The sequence below is a fragment of the Eulemur rufifrons genome, chromosome 3 (genome assembly GCF_041146395.1).
Source record: "Eulemur rufifrons isolate Redbay chromosome 3, OSU_ERuf_1, whole genome shotgun sequence".
NCBI lineage: Eukaryota > Metazoa > Chordata > Mammalia > Primates > Lemuridae > Eulemur > Eulemur rufifrons.
The window spans coordinates 34,824,439-34,850,560 of record NC_090985.1 but is presented as its reverse complement, the minus strand read 5'-3'; the positions used below and the strand labels follow the sequence as shown (position 1 = coordinate 34,850,560).

The window sequence follows — 26,122 nt, the reverse complement described above, 5'->3', positions numbered from 1 at the left end:
GAGGAATCATGGAGAAAACTGGATTTTGAGCTCAAATGCTACATGGCTGCTGTCTACTAGCTCTATGACCTGTACACCCATCACTTGGACAGGCCTGGCAAAGAGCGTCCAAAGGGTTCCCCTGGGAATCCAGCCCCCAGCAAAGCAATGACTTTCTTCTCAGAACATGTCTGTGAAATAAGAGCTTTTAGCAGTCTTTAGCTTAAACATAAGCACTTAAAAATATAAACCACTTAGGGATGCCTATTATTTCAACTCTATTTTAAGTTCTTTTCCAACTAGGATATTGGCACCTTAAGAAGGGGGGCTATGTTTTATACATTCTTTTATTCATTTATTAAATCATATACTTGTTCACTGAAAAAACAAACACATCAGTTGGGCATCTATAACAAGTCAAGCTTTTTCCCTGACACAAAAATGATTAATAGTAGCCCCTATTATACACTGTATATTAAACAGAGTTAATCTTTACAATAATCCTGTGAGGTACAATTTTTATCTCCATTTCATAGGTGAGAAGTAGGACAGTTGTTAGTTTGGTGGATTCCCAATCTCGAGGACACAATTCTTACAAAGTTCAAAGAGCACCGAGCATCCAGGAAATGGAGCATGCCTTTATATTGGATGGGAAGCAGCCAGATGTTGCAGGTTTTAGAGGGAAGAGAACTTGAGGCAGGATAGCATGAGGACTAAGAGTTCTGGCTTAGGAGTCACACTGCACAGGATCAAATCCCAGACAACATCCCATCCCCCATCTTTGCCATGAATGTTTGGGTAAATTACTTATCCTTTGAGTTTCAGCTGCCTCATCTGTAAAATGGGGATAATAATAGGCCCTGTGATTGTGAAGATTAAATGAGATGATATATGTGAAAGCTTGGTGTAGGGTCTGGCAGATGGAGCACTAAATTAATGTCGCCTCTGTCTTTGATGACTTGGACTTCGGGCTTGGCTCCTTCGTGTATATTTCTGATCATAGACAGGAGACTTTTCCTCTTGGTTTCCTTGTATGGATTGTTGGGACTGAATGATCTCTGAGATGCCTTCTAGATATGAAGGCCTAGGGGTTTATGGCTCTGTGGCCGTGTGGATGTGGGCTTCTCCTAGGGAAAACAGGGCAGGAGAAGGGGAGTTGTCGACAGGAAAGGGCCCACTGACAGACCAGCAGCACAGCTGATGCCCTTGCAGTGCCGAGCTGTAAGGCACTGTGCTGGTTTCCTAATCTCATTGGGAGTTGGGCCATTATGTTTGGGTACCAAATGAATCAAATCACCTTCCTAATAAAAACCAAATATCAGACAGGAAAAAGAGAATCAGAACTGGCTCTGGTGCCTCTCCATCTGGATCAGATCTCTGGGGCCTTGCCGACCTTCCCAAATGGGCACAGATGCAATCTTAGATCTCTGACAGCATGCACAGCTACCCCAGGATCATTTATAGGAGCTTAGAGTTTCTATCTTCAATTTAGCTCATTTTGCAAGAGAGCTCACAATGACGTCTGATTGGTCAATAAAAAAAAGTTCAAGGCCTTCAGTTGTTCCCTCTAAGATCTCTGGAGTATCTTGGGCAGAATGGAACTTAGCGAGTACCTTGCCCATTGGTCCTAGCAGTGCCCAGATTTGTGGGACCCTTATAAAAAATCAGAGGGTCTGAGGAACTGTTGTGGGGTACAATTTATTTTATTTTGCCAAAGAACTATGAAAAAAACATCAACAAACACCAAAAAAGCAACCCAAATTTTAACTACTATTCCCATCACTTACAAAACAATGGTATTTTTAACACCAAAAAGAGTAGAAAGACAATCTCAGAAGGAAGGAAAGTTCTCTACTTAAATAAATTTAACATTATAAAAACTCACTACCTTGTTCCTATCTTTGTTTTTCAGTCTCATGCCTATAAGTTAAAATTTCCCAATTTTTGTCTATGAAGGAGAATTTGAGAGCCAGTGTTCTAATCCCTTATTCTGATTTGCAGATTTGAACACTGAGGTGGGAAGGCAGAGGTTGGTGATTTCATCTGCAAATGGTCTTTGGGGGGCAGAGCTTGGTGTGAGAGACTCAGGCTGATGGGAGCCTGGTGCTGTCAAATGCAGGTGCGTGGATCTGCGTCCCTGTTGGCTATGGGAGGGCTGAGGCGAAGAGGGAGAACAGGAAATGCTTTGGTCTCAGAATCAGACATCTACTTTCCAGTCAAATTTACCAGCTTAAGACCTTGGATAAGGCACCGAGGCCACCATATGTGGGCTTCAATTTCCCATATGTGACAAGTGCCAAAATAATCCATCTTGTCCTTAGTACATAACAGAGCAAGCACAGTCATCACTTAGCAATGACAATAACAACTGACACCTGGAAGTAGCCTTCTCAGTGTTCAGCCTGCTGCTCCTTATCTTTTCTTCTTGAGCCTCACAATAAAACCCTGAACACTGCAGGGCAAGTAGAGGTCACATCTGTTTTATAGATATGAAAATCTCAGTATGAGAGAAAGGAAAAACTTCCTGTGCCACAGAGGAGCTGGCCAAAAGTCACAGTCTGGCCTGGATGTCCTACTCACCAACTTCTAATCTGTGATCTTTCCATGAAAACAGAGGTGATAGCACTTTGGAAAAATCTAAGTGGGGAAAGGAACTAATCTTTATTGAGCACGTGCCATGTGCCAAGCTAGGTGCTAATGGCATTGCATTTATCTTGCCTAGTCTTCCTAACTTCCTGAGGCATGCAGCAGGCTTAAGGAGGGGAAGGCCACACAGCAAGTAAGATGCCCAAGAGGGATTCAAACCATGTCTGTGTGACTGTGGGGCTCCGTGCTCTTTCTCTACAAAACTGCAGGAATTATGGTGAAGCTCAGAATGGCAGATCTCCTGACAAAAGTGTGTTTTGGTAGGAGATTTTGTAAAATGGTTTATTACCTTTCTGGGGCAGACACTGAGCAATGATGTGATAATGTTCATGTTCAGGGTTCATTTTTCTTGTAAACAAAAGGTGAAGCTGGTAGTCCCCTTGAAAATCTGTGGGCCCCAAATAAATGGTATGTGCATATGTGTGTATATATGCACATATATTATACAGAATATATTTTATATATAAAAATAAAATGTGTATAATATGCATAATATATATTAGATATTTCATATCAATAATAGATATAGAGATATGTAAATATCTCTATATTCATATGAATGTATGACTATATGTATATATAAAAGGCCTACATTCTTATCTGTCAATTTGCAGGCATATTTTTCTGATTAAATCCTATGAACTGTCAGAGGATTTCACAGTATTATCCAAGTAACTTCTTTCTATCAGGAACTGCCAGAATCCTTTGGGAAAAGATGGTTAAGAAGAAAAATTAAGTAGGGTGAGGGTCTTCTTGCAAATTTTATTGAGTGAGTTTTATAATCCTTTTCTTCTCATCTTGATGGCTTTGATATTATAAAAATATTGGAAAAATCCAGAGAGTTTATAAAATCACAAATACAGAGAGTAGATCAAAATTAGGAGATACATGCACCAAATTATTAAAGATGGTTATACTATTTGGGGGTAGAATTACAGGGATGCATACTTTCGTGTTATGTTGAATTTTATACAATGAACAAGTAGTACTTAAGTAAGCAGAAGAAAATCAATAAAAATGAAAAAAATATTTTCAGAACAAAAACATTAGTGCCATTAATGTACTTTAAAAAATACTGACAAATTTTATATTATTTAATCTAATTGTAATCACACCAGTATTACATGTATATGTAGGACTGGTAAAAATGAAACTGCAGATAAGGTTAAAGTCCCCTTGGACAGTCTCTTCTCATAGACACACAATGCCCTGGAAGTCTGGTCTCCATGCACCCTCCTTGGAGGCCACTATGAATTCACATATACAGTATATGTCCACACGTATACACTATTTTTTATTCTCTTTAGCCATAAATTTATCATATCATAGTCATAGATCTGAAGAAGGTTTTATTTATTTATTTTTTTTTATGCAGCAACATGTCATGAAATTCTTTCTATGTCAGTACAAAAGAACGATCTCATTCTGGTTAATCTGTTGATTAGCTTTCCATAGTACTGGGTTTGTTTTTCATTGTTGGAAATTTAGGTTGTTTTTGGTTTTGGCAGCAATTTAAGAAAAGTGTTAAGATGTAATGATGTCAAAAGTGCAACAATAAATACATTCTTTGTTGTAAGGCCTTCATAATAGTATATATATTCTACATTCCTAATTTGGATGGGGACAGGTTAGGTAGGCACCACTTTATTTTTTTTTTATTTTTTTATTTTTTTTTTATTTTTTTTTTGAGACAGAGTCTTGCTTTGTTGCCCTGGCTAGAATGAGTGCCGTGGCGTCAGCTTAGCTCACAGCAACCTCAAACTCCTAGGCTTAAGCAATCCTCCTGCCTCAGCCTCCCGAGTAGCTGGGACTACAGGCATGCGCCACTATGCCCGGCTAATTTTTTCTATATATATTTTAGTTGGCCAGATAATTTCTTTCTATTTTTAGTAGAGACGGGGTCTCGCTCTTGCTCAGGCTGGTCTCGAACTCCTGACCTTGAGCGATCCACCCGCCTCGGCCTCCCAGAGTGCTAGGATTACAGGCGTGAGCCACCGCGCCCGGCCTAGGGACCACTTTATTAAAAAATGTTCAAAGACTAGTGTCACCAAAGTTTGCCAGGGGCACCACTAAGGGTCAAAAATGTTTTACAGTGAGCGCTTGAACCACAAGGGCACTGAGAAATTCAACCAAACTAGGAGGAACTTTAATAGAAGACTTTGAATTTATCCTTGCATTTTAATAACACAGTGAATAAATGGGTACAGTGTACACCATTTACATGTAAGTTAGGTTCTCTCTTATCTTTAATGTAATGAAAGTCTACAGCAAAGCATCCAGACAAGGCGACTGGAGAGAATTATAGAGCTGCAGGATTTTGGTGCTAAAAGACACCATAAAAAGTACAAGTCTAATCTTCTTTTATACAAGGTGGAGCCTATAACCCAGCTGGTTAAGTGGCTATCTGAGGTTGGGGCAGAAAGAATTAAAGTAGGTTTTCTCATTCCAAGGTGAGTAGAATTGCTTTCACTGGCAGAGTTTCTCAAACATTTCCAAGGAGAGTCCTCTATAGTAGCAGGTACTGATGCACCTGGGCTGGGTGGGGGCTGGGGGAAAGGGATTACTGGGAGCTACTGTGTAGTGAGGTTGTATCTTGAGCCTCTGTGCTGAGACTGTTCACATGAATTTATCCCTCATTTCAATTCTGTTGGGAAACGGAGACTCAGAGAGATGATTTGCTCAAGGTACATTTAAGTCAAGCCTATACTTGATTCTCACCCTTCAAGCTGCCCTGCACGGGTAGCAACACCTCTACCTCTCTGATATCTTGTTCTTTAGCCCCTAAAATGCCTGAGGGGTGGCTTAGTGGTTGAGAACTAGCAGCTGGCCTCAGTTGACCTGGGTCTGAATCACAGACACGCCACCTACTGATGGTTCTGGGTAGATTATTTTCCTTCTATGAGCCTCAGTCACTCATTCTGTAAAATGGGAACAATAAAGAACCTTCCTTGTAGGTGTTTTGTGAGAACTAAATGAGGCAATCTAGGAAAGCATTCAGCATAGTGCATGGCATCCAGCAGGCAGTTTATGAATGTTCAATATTCTTATCAAAATCAATAATATGTTTACTCCATCATATATCTGTGCTTAACTTGTTATTCACTTTTTCCTTTAAGATCTTTTAATAAGACTCATATTCCAGATGATAGACTATGGCTTCCTGCACCCACTGGCACTTGGCCAGCTATGTGTTCCTGCTTTGGTTCCTCTCCCCCACTGTGTGTGTGATAAGGAGGGTGGAAAGCCCAGGCTACAGAACAAAAGCCACATTCCTTGAAAGGTTGCACCATGCCCTCCAAGATTTGCTTCTCCTTTCCTCTTCAAGCTCATTTCTCACCAGAGTCTCCCATGCCCTTCATGGCCTAGTGATTTTGACTTTCTTATAGCTTCAGGAACAAGCAGTTCATTTTCACACTTCATTGCCTTTGCACCGTGGCTCAGCCTAGAAGGCACTTTTTTTTGGTCTAATCTGGTGCCCAGAAAGCTCCTGCCCTTCCTCAAAACCCAGACTGCCTATGGCTTCTTCTCTGGATGCTACCAGATCACTCCCTCTCCCTCTGACAGCTCCTTCTTTTGTTCATCAGGACTTCTATATCTGTTGTTGCTTGCACCACACTGCTGCAATTGATGTGGAGTTGTCGTTCTCCCTTGCCAGACTCTGAGCTCTTGAGGGCAGGGACTGGTTTTGTCTTCCCAGAGTCTTGCATGGTGCCTGGCACATAGTAACTATGCAGTAAATAGCGGTTGAATAACCTGAGTCAAATTTTACTTCATTATCCATTCGCTGGATCAGGGGGGTACTGTGACATTAGAATTGACCTTGATCATACTTGTCAGTTCTCACTGGAGGGACATTTTTGTTCATCTTGAGCAAAAATATTCAGGACCATAATAGGAAATGGAATAACTATGTGTAACTGACACCAACCACCACTGGTGCACTGCTTTGTAAAGTGTGTATGTTAGTGCCAACTTCACAGTGCTGTAGTGAGAATTAAATGAGACCACATACATCAGGTGGGAGTTCATTTTTAGAGTATCAGAATGTCCTCATTTGAGGCTGCCTCACTCCATGGGAGATCCATTCATACTTGCATCTGAGGACCCACTGGTGTAACAATAAAAGGGAACGGTATACATATTATTTTCCCGATCCCCAGCCCTCCAGGTAAACCCAACTCTCCTACCAGGAGGAGACCTCAGTTCCTACCTCCTCTGCTGTCCATGTCAGCCTCCCATCTTTCCAATAGCTGTCCAGTAGCTACAATTTATAATTGGGTTCCTTGTCAGGTCCCTGCTATGTTGCTGCCTCATCTCCACCACTTCCTACCATGCACCTTCCCCTCCAGTGATCTTTTCTTGTTTGTCCACATATACAGAGTAATAGCTTTATTATTGTTCTTTCCTCTGCATGAAATATTCTTCCCTGACTTCTTCACTTTGCTAATTAGTGTACAAATTACATACAATAAAATTCACCCTTTTGACAAATGTATATAGTAATGCAACCACCATAATCAAAATGCAAAGCAGCTGCAATCACCCCCAAAATCACCCCACCCCACGGTCTTTGCTATCCATCCACTCCATTCCCAGAAGTCCTTGCAACTACTTATCTGTTTTCTGCCTCTGTAATTGTAGCTTTTATAAGATGTCTTGTAAATGGAGTAAAAAATATCTAGCAGTTTGTATCTGGCTTCTTTTACCTGGCATATTGCATCTGAGATTCATTGATGTTGCATATATCAGTGGATCATTTTTTTTATTGCTGAACAGTATTCTAAAATGAGATAAACAATTGTATTTGTTTGTCTCATTTTTAAGACTCAGCTTAAGGGTCACTTTTTCCAGGAAGTCTTTTCTGATCTAAGGGTTATGTGTTGTCTCTGTGTTCCCATAGCCCCCAGCCTTACCTTCATCATAGTGCATAGCACCTTGTGCATTGCTTACCTATTTATGTGTCCCTGGCTAGACTTAACTCTAGGAAAGGAGGAAGTGCATTTTCATCATTCGCATGTTCCTAACACATAGCACCATGCATAACACCTAGTAGGTCCTCAGATGCAAGTATGAATGGATCTCCCGTGGAGTGAAGCAGCCTCAAACGAGGACATTTTGATATTCTAAAAATGAACTCCCACTTGATGTATGTGGTCTCATTTAATTCCCACTACAGCCCTGTGAAGTTGGCACTAACACACACACTTTACAAAGCAGACAATTAAGTCAGGCTTATTTGAACCCAAAGCCCACTCTGAAATACATTGTGATAATGACATTTCTTGGTCACTTGAGTGGCTTCAGGCTATGGATCCGTGTTTTGATAGCAAATGCCCATCTCCTTTAATCTGTTTTCTAGTTCAGCTCTGAACAAACCAGCTAAAAAAGAAGGTACTGTCTTGTTGGCTAAAAACAAAGCTCTTAAGTTAGGTCAAACAAAACAGTGGTGGGATGGTCCGGCAGATTACTGGTTTTCACGAACAGGCTAATTCATTCCAGATGGCTGGGGTTGGCTAGGAAACTGCAGGCAGCCATCACTTCATGTATGAGCACTGAAGCTGCAGCTGGATGGCACCTGGCCACATGCAGCGGGAAGTAATGTTGGGGGCGTGGAAAGCAGATGAAAAGGACTTGGGTTTGATTGTCAGTCAACCAGCTGTCTCTCAATTGGGAAAATTAATCTGACAAACTCCCCGAGACCTGTAAATAACTAACATCAGTCCCCAGAATGTGAGGGGGTCAGGGTCCATGCCTGGGGACAGGATGCAGACTGGTAATGACATTGGGGATGAAGGCTGAATCCTTGTCTCTCCTCTAATTCCACATGCAGTCCCTTACTCCTGCAGAGGACTGGGAGGGAATTAAATTCAACTCACATGGGCCAGTCGATCAAATCTGGCAAAGAGCTCGTTGAGCATCCTGACCAGCTCCTGAGCGGACAAGGTCGTGGAGAGGTTGGTAAATCCTTTAACATCTGCAAAAAGAATACTAAACACAGGGAAGGGGGTGGGGTGGAGAAAGCGTATTAATATTTTAATCCATCCTGGGGAGACATCAACACCATCCAAATAAATCAACTGTCTCTGTGGTCTGAGATTTTAGCTCTCTTCTGCCGTGGGATTCAGGAGGAACGTCTCCGTATTTAACAAATATCTCAGCAAAGAGAGCCCACCCCGGAGTTCAGGAAGGGCAAGGGGACAACGGAAAGCCCTTCTTCCTGTGTAGGGCTGGGGAATGTGGACAACGAAAATAACTCAAAAGGGAATTTGTCACTATGAACAGATCAATTTGTTGTGAAGAGCAAAATGAAACTTTATAAATTATCTCTATATTTTCACAAGGAACAGCAATGCACATGCCATGAACACAGAGCAAAACAGACACAGATGGGGGAGAACCTAAAACCTCATCATCTTGAGCTCAGTGACAGGTACTGTACCCCAAATGTAGGCAAATAGAGTTAGGCATTTCTCAAAAGTTGTGAGAATAGGTGGGAAAATCTGGGAGACCCCAGGCGGTTACCTAAAACTCACATTACTGAGGATTTCAATTAGATGAGGTCTTATTCAGTGCACATGGCTTGGCATAAGGGAAGGGGCAGTTCTCAAAAGCCTTCTAAAAGCCAGGCACTGTATGAGTGCTCTCTTGGTTAATCCGTCCAGTTACTCTGGGGCAGGCATGGTTCTCTCCATTCTCAGAGAGGAAGGGGATTTGCCCAGCATCCCACTGGCAGCACAAGGCAGAGCTGGGATCGTCCACCTGGCTGAATTGCCCTGAGAGGCACTGCTCCACCCACCTTACCACGTCATCTCAGGGATTTCTGAAAGGAAAAATGGGACCCCAAACAGAATACCATATTTCATCATTTCTCATGTTTTATTTTCTCTGAAACTGGGATGTGTCTTAAAATCGATAATCTTAGCAGCGAGCTAAACTTTTTGCCTCTCTTCTTAGTGTTGCGTAAAATAATGGCAAGTCTTACAAAATAAAAAAAAATAAAACTTTATTAGTTTTAATAAAATAGGTAATTGGTCAGAAGACATTGTGGAATGTGTGTTGACTTACACTGGTCACCACCTGTATTTAGTGGTTCTTAAAATTTGTCTTTGTTACAAATTCCTTTTAAGAATCTGATATAGGCTAAGGATTCTCTCTCCTAAAAAATGCATAAGCATTCAGAATTTTACACATCATTTCAAGGAATTTGTACTTTCCCTAAAGCCCATTCATGGACTCACTAGGAATACTTAGACCTCAGGTTAAAATTTATCGCTTTAGTTAGGTAGTTAATGCCTCATTCTTTCAGCAAATATTTATGTATCTACTATGTGTCCAGCTATGCACTGTGCTAGAAAGTTGGATTAACTGATAAACAAGACCCAGTGTCTGTCCTCAAGATGCTCAGAGTCTCAGGAATGGAGCCAGGAAGACAAGGAGAAAGACAGGAATGGGACAGTTCAGGGTGATGACTACTGTTATGGAAGTTCATACTGGGGGTGACTAGTCACCGTGGTATCAGCAGTTTCCTAGTGGGGCAAAGTCTCAGCTGAGTCTTGAAGGACTAATAGAATGTGATGGGTAAAGTGACTAGAAGAATGGGTGCTCTGAGCACAGGGAACAATGCATGCTAGGGTTTGGTAGAAGGGCGAGCATATATATCAAGGTTCTGCAGGCGTTCGGGGGGTATTCAGAGGGTATCACTGAGCAAGGAGGTTGGAGTGAGAATTTCAGGAGTAGAGAGAGAGGAGGTCAGAGGTGTGGGCAGGTGACTCATGAAGAAGGGGCTGGCAAGCCAGGCTGAAGAAAGTAGACTTTGTCCTGAAAGTGAGGAAAAGCTGATGAAGGGGTTTACACGTGGGCGTGATGCCATTAGATTTCCAGTGTATGAAGAGTCCTCTGGCAGAGACATTACGTTGCCACTGTCCTCTACAGCTTTGTGGTGACATAGCATATGGTCACGTGCATAGGATTTGCGTCTCGATAGATCTGGGATCAAACCTCAGCTCACCACTGATGAATCCTATGACCTTGGGTAACTTCCTGAACTTCTCTAAGCCTTTGCTTTGGAAACTGAAGATAATTGCTGTACTGGCCCCATTGGTGGCTTGTGAGCATTTAGCACAGTGCCTGGCATAGTAAGTGCTCCTTAAGTGTGTTAGCTTTTGTTCATCATTGTTTTCCAAAATTATACTATAATTGAATGTTTGTATTTGAGAAAGCAAGGAAGGAGAGAGGTAACAAAGGTGGACAAAAATATGGCCATTGATTAGATTGTTCATTATTTGTAGCTAAGAGCATCCGTAACTGTTGATACAGCCTGAACTGCCAGCAGCAGCAACACTGACAGAGTATTTACTGTGGACTTGGTATTGCTCTGAGAGCGCTCTGTATATTCACTCATTCATTCTGCATAATGTATGAGGTAGAACCTGTTTCGAAGAGCTAGGATTTGAACCAGGCAGCTTGGCTCTGGAATCCATACTATTCATTGATACGCTACTTTTGAAGTAAGAAAAGTCATTTCCATGGCAGGTGGGAGGTGGAAAGGCTTTTAGTCTATCTAGCTCAACCCACTCCCTTTATAGATCCATACACCCAAAACTATCAGTATCCATCTGTCCATGGCAAGAATGGTTCCTTAATTTATTCATTCATTCCACAGCTTATTAATTAAATGCATACTGCCCACCAGGCACTGGAGACACAATAGTGAGTAGATAGTATTGTCATAGCCTTTATGGAACTTACAGACTATTGAAAGAAGAAGTGGATTCCCTGAGAGCTAAGGTCATAAAAGTTCCAGATGTGCTGTGTTCAATGTCATTGAATTTCTTGAGGTCTTCTGAGCCCACCATACTTTATGCACCTGTGTCTTTGTACATGATATACCTGTCCCATGGCATAGTTTTTTGTTTGTTATCTTTTTGCTACCTATTAAAACCTGACTGTCATTCAAGACCCCACTCATGTGTTAAGACTCTACTTTTACGGAGACTTCCCCAAGCATAGCCAGTTCCTCCCAGCTCTAGCCTCTCACTCTGCCTGCACCCTTCTCTGTCATGGCACTTAATGCTTTATAGCACAGTCATACGTGGCTAAGTGTGCCCCATCTATTGGCTGAGGAATGGGAAGAAAGTCACCTCTGTATCCCACCTGCCCAGCACACAGTCAGCCTCATTATACGTTTCCTGAGTCCAAGCAACAGAAATATTCAGAATTAAGTCCTCCTTCCTCAGAGTATGGTTATAGTCTATACTGGGAAATTGTTAGAAATGTAGAATCTCAAGACCCCTTGCTGGACCCACTGTGCTGGAATCTGCTTTAACCAGAGCCCCAGGTGATTCCCGTGCACAGTGAACACTGAAAAGCGCCGGTGTAAGTCAGTTGTACAATAAAGACCAGAGGCAGAAACCAGGGCCCTCGTTCGCATTTCATTGCTCCTTCTGCTACCCCCAGGTGCTAGGCTCAGAGTTCTCAGGTCTTTTGATTCTTGTCATTAACTTGTAGCTTTCTAAAATGAACATACTGAAGTGGTCATAGTAATTTTCAACTCTATTGGTTATGTAAGTTGTTTATTTGGCTAAATAAGTCATGTTACCTGATAGTCACTCTGCAAATAGAACCCTCAAGGAAGCTTTAGCAGAGTACGATGGAATTGTTAGGAACATCAACCTGTGTAAACTCCTCTTCCTGTGTGTTCCTGGGAAAGTTACTTAACCCCTCTGAGCTTCCATTTTCTTGATAATAAAGCAAAGATCATGAAAGCTACTTTGCAGGGCTATTGTAAGAAGATAACTTGTAAATCACAACATAGTCCTCAATAAGTGGAGGGTATATAACTCTTTTTGGAAGTTTTTGGGAATCTAGGAGGGCTCAATTGCCATGCAGATGGATCTAGAAAGTCAACTAGTTTTCTAAGCCCATTCAATTGCACTTTGCTTATATGTGAAACTCAAGTCTACAGGGCAGACATAATGATCACACATGTCAACCGGCCTGGCTGAAAGTAAACAGCCCCTTAACAAGGTGAACGGACAGAGCAAGACACCAAAAATGAGGATTTTTCTGATCCTTGACAACGGTACACAGTGATGTCTATTAGGGCATAGGAAGAGATAAAGACAAAGTTGTCTTTTGAATAGACCCCCAAACATGTGCCAGCAAATGTGCAGATGTGCAGGGCATGGAGTTGGGGGGATGATTGGAAAGGGAGAAAGGAGCCATGACAGGGAGGCCTGTCTCATGCTGCCCTTCCCACAGCCAATCCGCCTGGCACTGGGCAAGGCCACTGAGCCAGCAGCACTCTTGCCAGCCGCTTGGGTATCCAGTTGGGGCCCTGCGATCACATCTCACTAACGCCATCTGAGCAGAAATGACACACATCATTTCTGGGTCAAGGTGGTAAAAAAAGGGTGTGAGTACTCTATGTTCCACTTCTATCCCCCTCTGACAACTGAATGTAGAGAACTTTGAGGCCCAAGAGGTGGCAGTGACAAAACACAAGGGCTTTTGTCCCTGAATCACCCACTGACCAGGAATATCAGCAGTGGACACTTGTGTGTGTAAATTTGATTGAGTTAAAATCATTGAAATGGGGAAGTTACTGGATAGAGCAGATGGCATTACCCTAATGAATCCACAAAATGTCTCAAACATCTGGGGGAATAAAAAAAAATGGGAAGAGAAATAGAACTGGGCAGGAGGATTGGAAGCCCAGTAAAAAGCTGCTCAGCCAGGTGGATTCTTGAGGTAAATCTGGTGAAGTCTCAGAGGTTTATAGCTGAAATCAACTTGAGAGTTCAAATGCTTTGTCCATTTCGAAGAGCTCAGCTTTGGATTGGGAAACTGAGGCCCATGGAGATGAAATGATACAGGCAAGGTCTCGCCAGGGGTGTATCTCATACAGAGGGTTCTGGGATGGGGACCCAGCTCTGTAGGCCCCCCATCCATTCAGGCACATGAATCCCCAAGCATGGCGCCTCTAACCTCTAAGTGACAGAAGGCAATGAACTTTATGAAATGTAAATAAGACCTAGAAATGTACTGCAGACAATTTTTTAGGAAAGGGTCATCAAAATTTAAGGAAAAAAGAAAAGCAAAGGAGCAGAAAGAATAAACAGGTGGATTACCATAAAGAGGGTGCCAGGATTGGAAATGATTTAAAAAAATGCTCCCAACACAGCAGCAGGTTTGCTTTGGGGGCTGGGGAAGGGGGCGGAGCAGCCGGACAGCTTAGTTCTGGGACAAGGGCTGAGGACCTTCCTCCTCCCTGGTCTTATTTTAGCAGACACATGCAGGGCAGGAAACTGAATTTCAATTTAGTGGGGTGCGAACTTCTGGAAAAGAGTCTCCCGCATAAGAACTCAATTGTATGATATAAAATAAATGAGCGGGATTGGAGGCGTGGGAGCAGAAATAACTTTAGCCATTCATGATATAAGTGCAGAAAGAAGCCGAACATGTTCCTTGAACTTAAGGCTCCTGGGTATGTTGGTGTTGGTATGCAGGCTTGCTTAATTTTTCTTGTTCTTTTTTTTTTTTAAAGGTAGTTATTTTTTGTTCTCTCTTTCTCCACGGTGACAGGCACTTTCATAATATGCCATATATTTTATTTATACATTTATATAGTTTGCATATGTTTACATATAATAAATAATTATATGCATTTGTTATATAATAAATGTTTTTTACAATCTATAAATATGTATTTAATAAATAAATATAAATATTTATTTATTTGCTTTCTTCCAAAATATTCATTCGATTTCTGCTCTCTCTGCACCTGACTTTATTGTCAAGCCATTTTCTCACCAGGGAAGGAATATGTAAAATCACCTATGGTTCTCTGTGTGTACCAGGCCTCTGCCTTCATTCCTGCTGTTCCCTTTGTTCAGAATTTGCGTCTTTGTTGTTTTCATTTGGTTGACTCAATCTCAGATAAGGCCGATAAGAATCATCTCTTCCAGGAAGGTTTCTCTACCTACCCTCCACCCCTCCACCTCCCTGCCCCAGATTGTCCTCTTCTCATGATCTTTTGGCACTCTTTGCCTGCTTAATATCAGAACCCCACACTGTGTTATGATTAATAACTACCTATTGTTCTAGAATTGGCATTGATGAATTCCTATTATCCGTGGGACCAATAGCTAGATCTGGGGTACATTTCTTATTGGAGTTTCTGCTTAACAAAGGGCTGTTTTGTAAAGTCAAGCATCTACATCACTGTGGCTTAATTTTTGACCGAGGCCCTGAGAATGACCTATCCTGCTCTGCCTGCTAAAGGGTTGTGTTAGAATCATCATTTCTGCTGCGCATTGCTTTAAAAGTGTGTCCCTGCATGCCAGGAGTAGAACATGTAGAGATGCTGGTAAGTGGGAAAAGTTGTTCTTCCATTTTACCAAAGTTAGGGAGAAAGGAATTAAGAGTATATGCATGTCATTTTTACAGCTGTTCAATGTATGGACTTCTGCCCTATGTTTGGGAAATTTCTATCTTATGATATTTGGTGGGAGGGAAGTGCAATTCCACTATATAAGCTGAAAATGCCAGATACTTGCTTGCCAGGCACTTTTAGAAAATGACTGGGCTTAGCCAATCAGACTGACCCATCACTGCCCTAACCTTTCACTTGAGATGCAGAGAAGCAGGAGGCACAGGGAGTGGAATCAGAGCAAAGGCAGAACCATCCATTTCCAGGGGCTGCAGGATGAATTATGGTGGTGGCTCACTGTGTCAGGGGACAGGGCTTGGTAGCACAAGCATTTGACTGCTTAGAGACAGTGCAATGGCATCCTAGGTGGCCCACTGCTCTGGTGTGACTTAGGCTATGCATCTCACTCTGTGGCCTTGCTTCATTCTGGCCCATTTCCCCAGCCTGCTTCTCTCTCCATCCTTCCCCAATTATTCTGTGAGCCACCACATAATCTTCCAGTACTTGTTTTTAAATCAGCCAGGTTTGGATTCTTTTGCTTGCAACTAGGAAACATGCCTGAAATCATCTACAATATGCCTAATGCTCTACTGAATGCTTAACCCTGCCTGTTCTACGTTTTGTATCAATCTTCACTCACATAGTCTAATAAAACCCTGAAGGGTGGCTATTAAAATGCCCATTTTACAGAGAAGGATCCTGAGATTCAGGTAAGAAAATTGCCCAAGGAGGAGGCAGAATTGGGATGCTGAAATAGGTCTGCCTCACTATGGTGTTCACCCTTTGATTTGCAGTAGATGCCATGTTGCCCAGTGCAGCGCCAAACACAGAGGGGACACTGATGGACAAATGGACTGATGGGTGGATGGGTGAATGTGTGGGTGGATGGATAGGTGGGTGGATGGATGGATGGTTGGCCAAAACTATGTTTGCAAAGGAAAAGAAGCTGTAGTCCTTTCCTTGTGTTTTAAGACACTTATGAGAAATATAAGGAAGAGATGCATGGGTTCACACTTGAAACCTCCAGATTGAATCCTGAGATTATTTTTCTAATAATAAAAAGTGTTTCTCTTTCCCATTCAAAATGCAAAGACAGGCAAGCCCACTTTAGCGGAGCTGAGCAATATAATTGAATTCTCTGATGTTCTTCTCTAGCCTCATTTTGGAAATGTAGAACTCACTGATGAATAATCACTAGTTAATAAATTAATCAACCAGATGAGAACAGGTGCTGACACTCAGGTAGGCAGAAGCCACGGCAGCGTGATGAGAGCAGTCAGGCACACACGAATCACTTGGAGAACCAGGATGGAGGTGCCAGTTGCGTTGCTCACCTGACATTCTCATAGCGATGGATGTAGATGCGATGGAACTGATGCTGCAGGTGCTCGTCTTCCACATTGGTCATGTCATTGATCATTTCCAGGACAACAAACCGGGGGAGCACAGACAGCACGAGCCGCTCCTGAAACAAAGCAACCAAGAGGGATGGTCTCATTAGGCTGACCAGCTCATCTCAGAGGGGAGGGGGGAGGGTGTAGAAGTTGTGGGGCTCCTGGATGAACTTCTTGTGGGACTGATAGTTTCATACCATTCTGTGACCATGACAGCTATTTAGTGAGGACTTATTACTTGCCAGGCACTATGCTGGCCGTTGGGTATACAATGGTGAACCCAATGGATGTGGTTCTGACTATTGCGGAGCTTACATTCCAACAAGGAAGATACATTAAGTATTATACACACCCAAACACACTCCCACACAGTTAGAACATGTCAAAAGTGCCATACAAGAGCAGGTCACAATGACAGAGTATGATGGTTGATGACGGTAATTCAATCAGGGATTAAGAATGACCTTACTAAGGAACTGACATTTAAATCGAGATCTGAAAGTTTGGAAAGAGTCAACCCTGTGTAGTACAGAAAGTCCAGGAAGAGAAAATAACAACTGCAAATGTCCCAAGGCAGAAAAGAGCAATGGTGTGGCTGGAGAGTGGTGTTGGAAGGATGTAGTGACACATGATGAGGTTGGGTGACTGTGAAAAAAATCTCACAGGCCAGTGTAAGATGTTTGCATTTAATTCCAACTACAGCTGGAAGCCACTAAATAGTACTACACAGAAGAGTGACACAACTAGTTTACATTTTAAAAGATCACTTTAACTGAGGTTTGGAGAATGAATTGTGGGGAAGGGCCAATGCTGGAGGCAGAGAGACCAGCTGGGGAGGCTCCTGCAGTGGTCCAGGTGAGAGGGGACGGTGGAGCTTAGATCCACAGGGTTGGCAGGCAACTGAGCTGGTAGGAGAGAGACAGGGTGCACACACTGTGACGGCTAGGTTTTGAGTTTGGTTCATGGGGAGAGTGAGCGACATTTATAGAAACAGGGAGCACAGGACAGAAACCAGGCTTATGAGGCAGCAACTCTTTATCAAAGATGAGAGGAAGTGAAACACACACAGCCTGAGAGTGAGGACCTAACATCTGACCGAGGAATATTCTTTCTACTGTGATCACTGCAGTAGATAAAAAGCAAGTAACTGATTTAACTAGTAACATGACCTAAGTCCTAAAATCCTTGTTTAGCAAGAGTCTGGCCTCTGACGCGTGGTTTACTACAACGTCAAGCTGAGCTTAGGACAAGTGTGTTCTAACCATCACAGTTTCTCATATCTTTGTAGGTATTTATGGATCTTAAGCATTGTCACCATCCATTCTTTCATGCATTTCTCACAAAACCCTAAAAATAAGCACACAGAAATAATTATTTTCATTCAACAGACAGACTGAGTCCAGGAGAGATGAAATTGCTTGCACAACCTGAAAGTTTGCAAATGGCAGTGGCAGGGCACAATCCTTTCCCTTGTTATTCTTTGCTGGGATTCTTGTTGAGCTGGAAAAAGCTCTGGACTTTGAGTCTGATGGAGGAGTCTGGATCTGCCTCCATCACTCGATAGAAATGTAGCATTAGATAAGCTACATCATCTCTCCGTGCCGTAGTTCCCTAATTTGGCCGATAGCAGTGATATCATCTACTTCACAGCGTTGCTGTGAGAATTCATTGCAATGAAGTGCATGAGGGGCCTGTTATCAATTCCTCCTCCCTGCTCTCACTTCAGCTCAATCCTGCCTCTCAATGAAAAGGCTTTATTAATGAAGTGCCCACTGAATGTCATATGATGAAGCTCTTTTCTCTTGAAAGCTGTCCCATTGTGGGACTGAGAGGCAAGCTCTCTGCAAAATGCCCCTGCATCATGTCCATTTTGTGTTCATTAGTGCTGTTTGTCAGCTTCCCAGGTACTTGCGGCCCTGTTCTTGCAATTGCTGCTGGATGGGAGTAGGGCTAATCACAGCTTTGGGGAGCACTGGTGCTCTGCTGGTGGCTGAGAATGTTTAATTAAGATGCCATCTGCATCTGCATCTGCAAGGGAGGCAATAGAGCTGGAATACAAGGTTCACACACATGCGCCGGGGCCCCACGGTCAGTTTGCGAGAGTGTCTAATTGCAAATCATGCTTTCATTAGTGCGACATTGGGGTGATGTCTTAGAACTGTAGTGACAGGACAGAAGGGCTTGCATTAGGAAGAGAATGGCACAGAGAATAAACAGGTGGTGCTGCAGCTCCTAAGATGACCCGAGGGTAGGGAAGAGATGGAAACTGAAGAGAGATGCAAGAAAGGTATTTCTTCCCAGGACCTAGTGAGGAAGATGTAATGCCCTGAAATTCAAGTCCATGGACGCATTTATGAGGCTGGCTCATGGATTCTGTACTCTGACCTTCCAGTAGGATGGCCTGGAGCTTCATAAACGAGCAGCTGTCTCCGCCCTACCCACATGTACTGAATTGGACTCTGGGCAGAACAGTCAGGCAGGTAGAGTTTTTAAAAGCCCCTCAGGTGTTTGAATACTCACTACTGGGCACATTATTATACTTGACCTTTACTATAGTTCTACAAACCAGTTACTTGCAGAATAAAACAAAAGCATGGCTTTAGTAAACTGATCACCTAGCAACATGAGCACCTAGATCGTAAATAGCAAAGAATTGAAACCAAATCCTCCTGATTCTAAAAATAGCGATACCAGCTCTACTTCGTACAAAATGTATTTCTAATCACCTCTTCCCTGATCCACATGGCTCTTTATAAAATAAGTATATGTTAAGGCAGGGGGTGGGATAGTCCTATGATAGGAGCTAACAGTATGCAACGAAGCCTCAGAGAAGGAAAAAGGCATATTCACCAAGGAAGATGGGGAGGAGTTCCTGAAGGAGGGTTCCTGAAAAATGGGTGAGGTTTCAAAGATCTTTTTTCATTCATTGTTAATTAATTCACTTAAAAATATTTATTGAGAACACTTACTATATGCCAGTTCAGTTCTAGGCATAGGAGATACACAGGGAATCAGACAGCCAAGATCCTAGAGGGAGGTTTCACAGGTGGAGACTAAGAAGCTTCCCGGATGGCACAACAGGATATTCATCCTTCCTAGCTACCAATTTTGTGGCTCTGAGAGCAGCCACTGTGGGCAAGGTCCTGAGTTAGGGAGCTTCAGACATAATCTCACAAAATAGTCACTGTAACTCTACAGCAGGGATATCTCCTTGTGGATTAACAAATGAGAAAACTAAGGCTCAGAGAAGTAAAGTAATTTCCCAAGGTCACACAGCAAGGAAGGGACAGACTCCAGAGCCTGCTGGGAGCTTTCCCCTCACCTTACCAGAGAAATGTTTTCCTGAAAAAAAATCCCTCAAAACCCAAATCTCAGAAGTTAAAAATGTAATTACCATTGAAATTAGAAGTGCACAGCATGTCTATAGTCAAACAAAGCATACATGTGATGTTCAATGATTACTTAATTGAATCCTTAATGTAAACAAATAAAAATCCAACAGAATAAGTACAGTTAAAAGAAATCAGTGAAAATATGCAAGTGATGCCTGGAATTTTTGCTACCATATATTATGCAAACTAAAAGCACTTTTTACAAAATGAGCAATTAAGGAACTCTACAGCTGCAAAGATGACCCCATGGTGGGTCTCCTTTTATTGGAACTCGGCTGATTGTGAGACATGTGGACTCTGCACTGGATCTCTTGATGGGGAGAAATGCCTGGGAAGCAGGTGATTAAATGCAATTATCTGAAGTCAAATCTGAGGAACTGGTTGGTTTTATCTTTGGATGGGAAAGTGCAGCTTTGCTTGGCTAACCCTTGTTTTCTTCCCCTACAGTACAGGAGCCTGTAAAGCGGGACAGTCTTGTCCATCCTTGTGTCCTCTATTCTGAGCAGGAAGTCATGAGATATTTACTGAATTAAAATGAACATGGGTCACTACAGTGTGTGCTGCTGTTCCTCCTTCCGTGAAGGTCCTTTCTCCCTTGTCACTCCCCCTGGTTAGCACACGGACTCCTACTCATCTTCAAATTTTAGAGCATATCTCATTTCCTGGGTGAATGGGAATTGGAGTTACCCCCTCCAATAGCAGGGCCTTTGCACAGATCTTTCTTACAGCATTTATTATACCACATGGTACTTGTCTGTTTATGTAACTCTGAGCTCTTTGAGTTCATCTTTTTATATCCAAAGCCCAGCATAATGCCTTCCATAATGGGACCTCAATAAGTGTACAAATAATGAATGAGCAAACAAATGCCTGGTCTGAATACGAAACACTAGAATAGATCAAGTGGGCCTATAAGGAACTGCTAACCTCAAACAATAGTACTAATACTAGCTTAGGCTGCGGTTTTGAATCTCACCAAATGCCAGGCCAAGATATTCATTCCTGAGCTCCAAAATCCTGAGATGGTTACTAGAAACAGCTCAAGGGGATGGCAAGGAAGCCCCTCCCCATCGTTTTGCTGGAGCTCGGGCTACAGCCACTTCCAAGGCAGGGTCTGGAGTGGCCCATGCTGAAAGCTAATAAGGCGGCAGGTCTGAATCTTTCCTTTGGGTTTGACACATAGAACAGGTGACCCTTGGAAGAAACATAATCCCTTGGGAGCACCCATGGCCTTCCACAAGGCCCACAAATATGTGCGAATAAATCTGTTTATTCACAAGTGATGTTTTATAAGCAAGTAGGCAGTAAAAACAGCCATTTCAAGATATTAAAACAACCCAGCTTATTAATACTTGTAGCTAACTAAATAGATAAAAACAATGAAAGCATCTCACTTTCTTGAGGTCTTTATGCAAGGGTTACCTTCTCCCGAGGGCTCCCCTTATGCCCTTGTCTAAGTGGTCACACACTCCTGGACTCTCGCTTCAGTGCTCCTTTCGTGTTTTATATATTTTTCTTCTTTAGCACTCATCATTATTTAATTTTCTATGTATTTTATTTATTTACCTTGTTTTTTTGTCCATCTATCTCACTTGGATGTCAGCTTCACAAAAGTGTACATTTTGTCTCTCTTTTTTCAGTACAATAATCCGAGCACTTAGAATGGTGCCTGGCTTATAATAGTCCTTCAATATATATTATATTTGTTATTTGATTTCTGTAATGAAGGACTTTATTTGATTCTTACCTTTCCAATCCACTGTTCCACAAGTCATAATTTTAAAGTGAGAGAGTACATAATAATGTACAGTTGAAAATTAAACCTTATTATACTAGTAGTTATTAAAATATTAAAGTATGTTAAAATATATATTGGCATATATTAACATGCTCTCTATTTGAGTAGACTTATGGAAGATTCCACTGAAACTCTCACTGTACCTACCTTTGATTTAGTAATTACAATGTTGATCTGTTGCCTACAGAAATGTTCATGATGGTATTCTTGCTTACAGGCAAAGTGGGTGGTTATAGATATACAATTCACACACTCTTTATTTAACTTTCTTTCCCATTAAAATTTATCTTTGTGTGAAATTTATAAGAAAATAAAGTAGCTATAGAAACTATAACTCATAATCCCTGTAACAATTTCTAGTGCCAAGCACCACAATAGGTAGTGAGAGTACAGTGGTGAACAAAGAAAGCAGGACGTGATCCCTGCGTGGTCTGGTGGGAAAGGGAGACAGTAACCCTATCACAGAAATAGATATTCAACTGCATGTGTAACAAGGGCTACGAAGGAGACATGCATGGTGCATTGACAATTTCCAACGGGGGATTAACTTAGATGAGCAGTTAATTAATTGAAGTGTGTGTGCGTGTGCACAATGTGTGTTGATGTGTGTGCTGGTGGTTGTGGAACACCACTCTAAGAGAAGGCAACAGCATGTACACAGGTCTGATAGAAGATGGCAAAGCATGTTTGGGAAACCAAACAGAAGGCCGTGGCCAGAGTCCAGCCAAGTGAAGTGGAGTGGAGTGGGCTGAGAGGTGGAGGCTTGCTGGGCGCTTTTGGGTCTTTATCTCAAGAGTTACGAAAAGCAACTAAAGGGTTTTGCTTGGGGATCAGGGATGTAGTCAGATTTGGATTTTTTTCATTACCATTTCAACTGAAATGTGAAAAAGAGGAGAGTCAATGAAATTGTTAATATGGAGAGAGGGAAGAATGAAAACAACTGAGTGGGTAATGCTAGTCCAGGCAAGAGATGAGAGTAGCTGAACTGAGCTCATGGCAGAGGGGGTGGAGAAACCTGAGCCCAGTGTGTGGGGGGGTATTTTGGAGACTTTTATGAATTAGGATTCTGAAAGAGGGCAAGGGTGGTATAAAGGAGGACTCCTGGGTTTCTGGACTTATAAAGGATGGTGCTTTAAGTCTAATCAAATGAACTTCCCATAGGCGGGTATCAATATTTACTCTGGATTGGGGAAGGAAAATGAGGCTTAAGGATGTACTGCTTAATTTAACTTAACTTCCCTTCATTTGTCCATAGCAGGCACCACTGATTTACTCACTGTCTGTAGCTCAGCCTCCAAAAAGAGCGCTAGCAGGCTTTACCGATTAAACAGAATTAACAAGGAAAATGAAACCTATTTATTAGTCATTCTTGGGCTATCATCACCAAGCAAATCAAGGCCCTGCTTATCTCAGTTTAGGCTGCACAGAGAGGGAGGGTTTCCACAGCCATCTATGCACAGGCAGCGATGACACAACCAGACATGGAGCCTGGAGGTTGTCAGGATGAGGTGAGCAGGAGAGCTACCTGGCCTGGGGAATGACAGCAGAGTATGGGGGGCCACTTCCAGAAGACACAGCAGCGGTACTCAAGGTACTCAAGGGAGTGCATGCAGATGCTAAATTCAAGCAGGGGAGAGGCGAGATGAACAAATCTGGGCTTGGGCGGTGGCTCAGGAGTAAACTAATGGGAACCGGGAAGACTGTGATCAGTCCCATACGTGATCATAGGACGAGTCTTCCTGGAAGGCTCAAGTCTGTGCTCCTATGGGCAGGCCAATCCCATAGACTGCCTGACTGGGTTTTGGTTTTAACACAGTTCCAAGTTTGGATCCTGCCAATTCCCAAATTTAAACCCCGCTGTTTGGAGAAATTCCAAGCCCCTTATAATATCTCCTGGCCACTGTTTCAGATTCCAGTCACTCCTTACACCACTTTCCCTCCCTCTCACTCTTGGCTCAAAGCACAATGAAGGTCTTTCTCTTCTTTAACATCCCCAGTCACTTGTTTGACGCTGGGTCTTCACAAGTCTCTCTCCAACCCTTCACAGTTCCCACTTGTCCTGCAGGGTCTGCTTTAGAGTCGCTGAGTGTTACTTTCCTGGGCAGGTCTAGGTACTAGTGCCCTGCAACTCAGAACCTTCGATGCCTTGACTCCCCCCCTTGTAATGCTCACCACACAGGTCCAGTTGTCTGCTTCTCCTAGCAAGGCCATGCATGCTTTGAAGACAGCGACTCTCTCTGTTTTGTTCACCTCAGGATCCTCAGTAACTTCCTCAGTGCTTGAGACTAGCAGGTGCTACATAAATATTTCCTAAACAAATTTGTGAACACACAGAAGGCAGAGGCTGTGTCCCGCTCATGGCTGTGTCCTCTATGGGAGCCAGTACTGTCCCTGGGATAGAACATTCAAGACTTATTTGTTAAATAGAGTCTTTGAGTGTCCACCCTCATTTGATCCTCAAATATAACATCATGTCACCAATGTTTTCATGGGAGATTTTGCAAATAAAATGTTAATAGTGAAATTCTCCAGCCGCCAGGCTTGCCAGCCCCCAGCCAGTTGTGCTGCTGGCAGCTGTCCCAGCTCCTCCGTTTGTAAAGCATTTTCTGCAAGATGATGGGAGTTTGCCTGGAGTCTGCTTATAAAAGCCCATTTTCAACGCTTTTGTTTCCTTCAGATTTGTTCACTGCTTGAAAAACATCATTCAAATCTCCTGAAAACACAACCTGAAAGAAAATAGGAAAGTTTTCTCTTTAATACAATTCCCGACTCCTGCTGGGGCACAATATATCCTTTTCTGGCTTTGGAGATCAGAAGTACAAGAATCTCTCCCAGAGCCAGACTGTGGCCCTGGGTGGCCTTGGCGCTCACAGTCTGCACATCTTTTTCTCCCTGGCTTTGTCCATTTGCATGAAAAGAGACCCTGGGTTGATTCAAAGTCCATCAGTGGCTCCTGTCTGGATGCCACCACTTATCTCACATAACATACTCAATTCCCAGATGGGTTCGTGGGCACCAATTGCTACAGGACACCTGAGGGGAAGCCAAGGGGAAAACAGTGAGGAGTTCAGGATCTTTATGTTATGCAGCAGGGCAGGCCTGTGGTGTGGGCAGCACTTCTGGGCTCCCATACAGCAGCAGTGTCTCTTTCTGACTGGCTTCAGGAAGAACTGGCCACTGCCAGGCTCTTACACACTGAGGGACCTCTCGTTAATCTCTCTGTCCCTCTCTACTGCAGGCAAAGCAGCGTTAACTGCAGCCAGGGTCCAGGCAATGGGAAGCAACTTATTTTGAGTTTATAGACAATATCTTATTGATCACGCACTCCGTAGCGCGCTAAGTGCTTCGCATCATTGGCTATCTGGAACTTCACATTAATTATAACAGTGAATAAATTGCTATTTGCATCTCATTTTACACATGAAGATACTGAGAATCAAAGAGTTTAAGTAAATCAGGCAACCCCAAATCATGCATTTGTTAAGTGCACAGTGCAGACCCAAACCCACATTATTTTACTTTTTCTGAAACTTGGAGCATAATTCACCCATTTACTCATTTATTTACCAAATGCAGGGGTAGGTGGCACAGGGGAGGGCACGGAGAGTCAGTGGAAAACAAAAGCAGACCTGGTGTTTGCCTTTGTAGGACAAATGTTCTGGAGACGATAAACAGACCGTGGTGGAGATTGAGGGGAGTTAGTGGCTACTTTGGCTGAACGATCAATGAAGGATCCTCAAAAAAGTGACGTTTGGGACCTGAAGGACAGAAGGAACCAGCCCTGTGGAAAGCTAGGGAAGGGTGCTGCTCCAGGCACAGGACAGCAAGTACTGAGGCCATGGCATACTGCCTTTCATTAAACTCACTTGCTTATTCGACAAACTCATTGAAATTCTACTGTAGACAAGGTCCTGTGTTAGACACTATAAATATAGGAGTGAACAAGGCAGACATGATCCTGGACTTCACGGAGTGCTTACAGGCTTAGCCCCTGAGATGATAGTCATGGTATCAGAGACGTCTGGCAAATGTGGCTGGCTTGACAAGCGCTGTGACAGTAAGTCAGGAGCAGGCCAAGCTAGACGTGTGGGCAGGCAACCCAGGGACTTGGGATAGGCTGTTCTATCGGCAGCAGGGGGAGGCCTTGGAAGGCTGTCGGAGCTGACAACAGGATGGAAAGGAAGCTAGGCTTCTATATAGTTTATTGTCCAGACTCAGAGCAAGATAGAGACCGAGTGGCCAGAAAGATCTATAGAGACTCAACATTGGGTGTTTAATACACTAACTGCCATGTGAGTTGTATTCAACTCATACTAGTTTTGAGTCCAGGGCCTTGTGAAACATATGTACCTCACTCATCTGTTTACTTTGGGAGCAGCATGAACCATTTTTTTAAGTTAAATATAACTCATGCACAGAAAACAATAAAAAATAACAAATTTTTCATTAAATTATCGTTTTGTTTTTGAAGTTTTTATGGTAT

At 42.7% G+C, this 26,122-nt stretch overlaps 1 protein-coding gene across 1 annotated transcript in view; it reads right to left on the bottom strand.

Moving 5' to 3' along the window:
• The window catches only part of ADCY8 (adenylate cyclase 8), a 221,129-nt gene that overhangs the window by 120,992 nt on the left and 74,015 nt on the right, over window positions 1–26,122 (bottom strand). The window contains exons 3-4 of the mRNA XM_069465970.1: window positions 16,390–16,520; window positions 8,502–8,613 (exon numbers count right to left, since the gene is read on the bottom strand). Of these exons, the coding sequence (XP_069322071.1) occupies window positions 8,502–8,613; window positions 16,390–16,520 (243 nt within the window). The remainder of the gene's footprint in view (window positions 1–8,501; window positions 8,614–16,389; window positions 16,521–26,122) is intronic.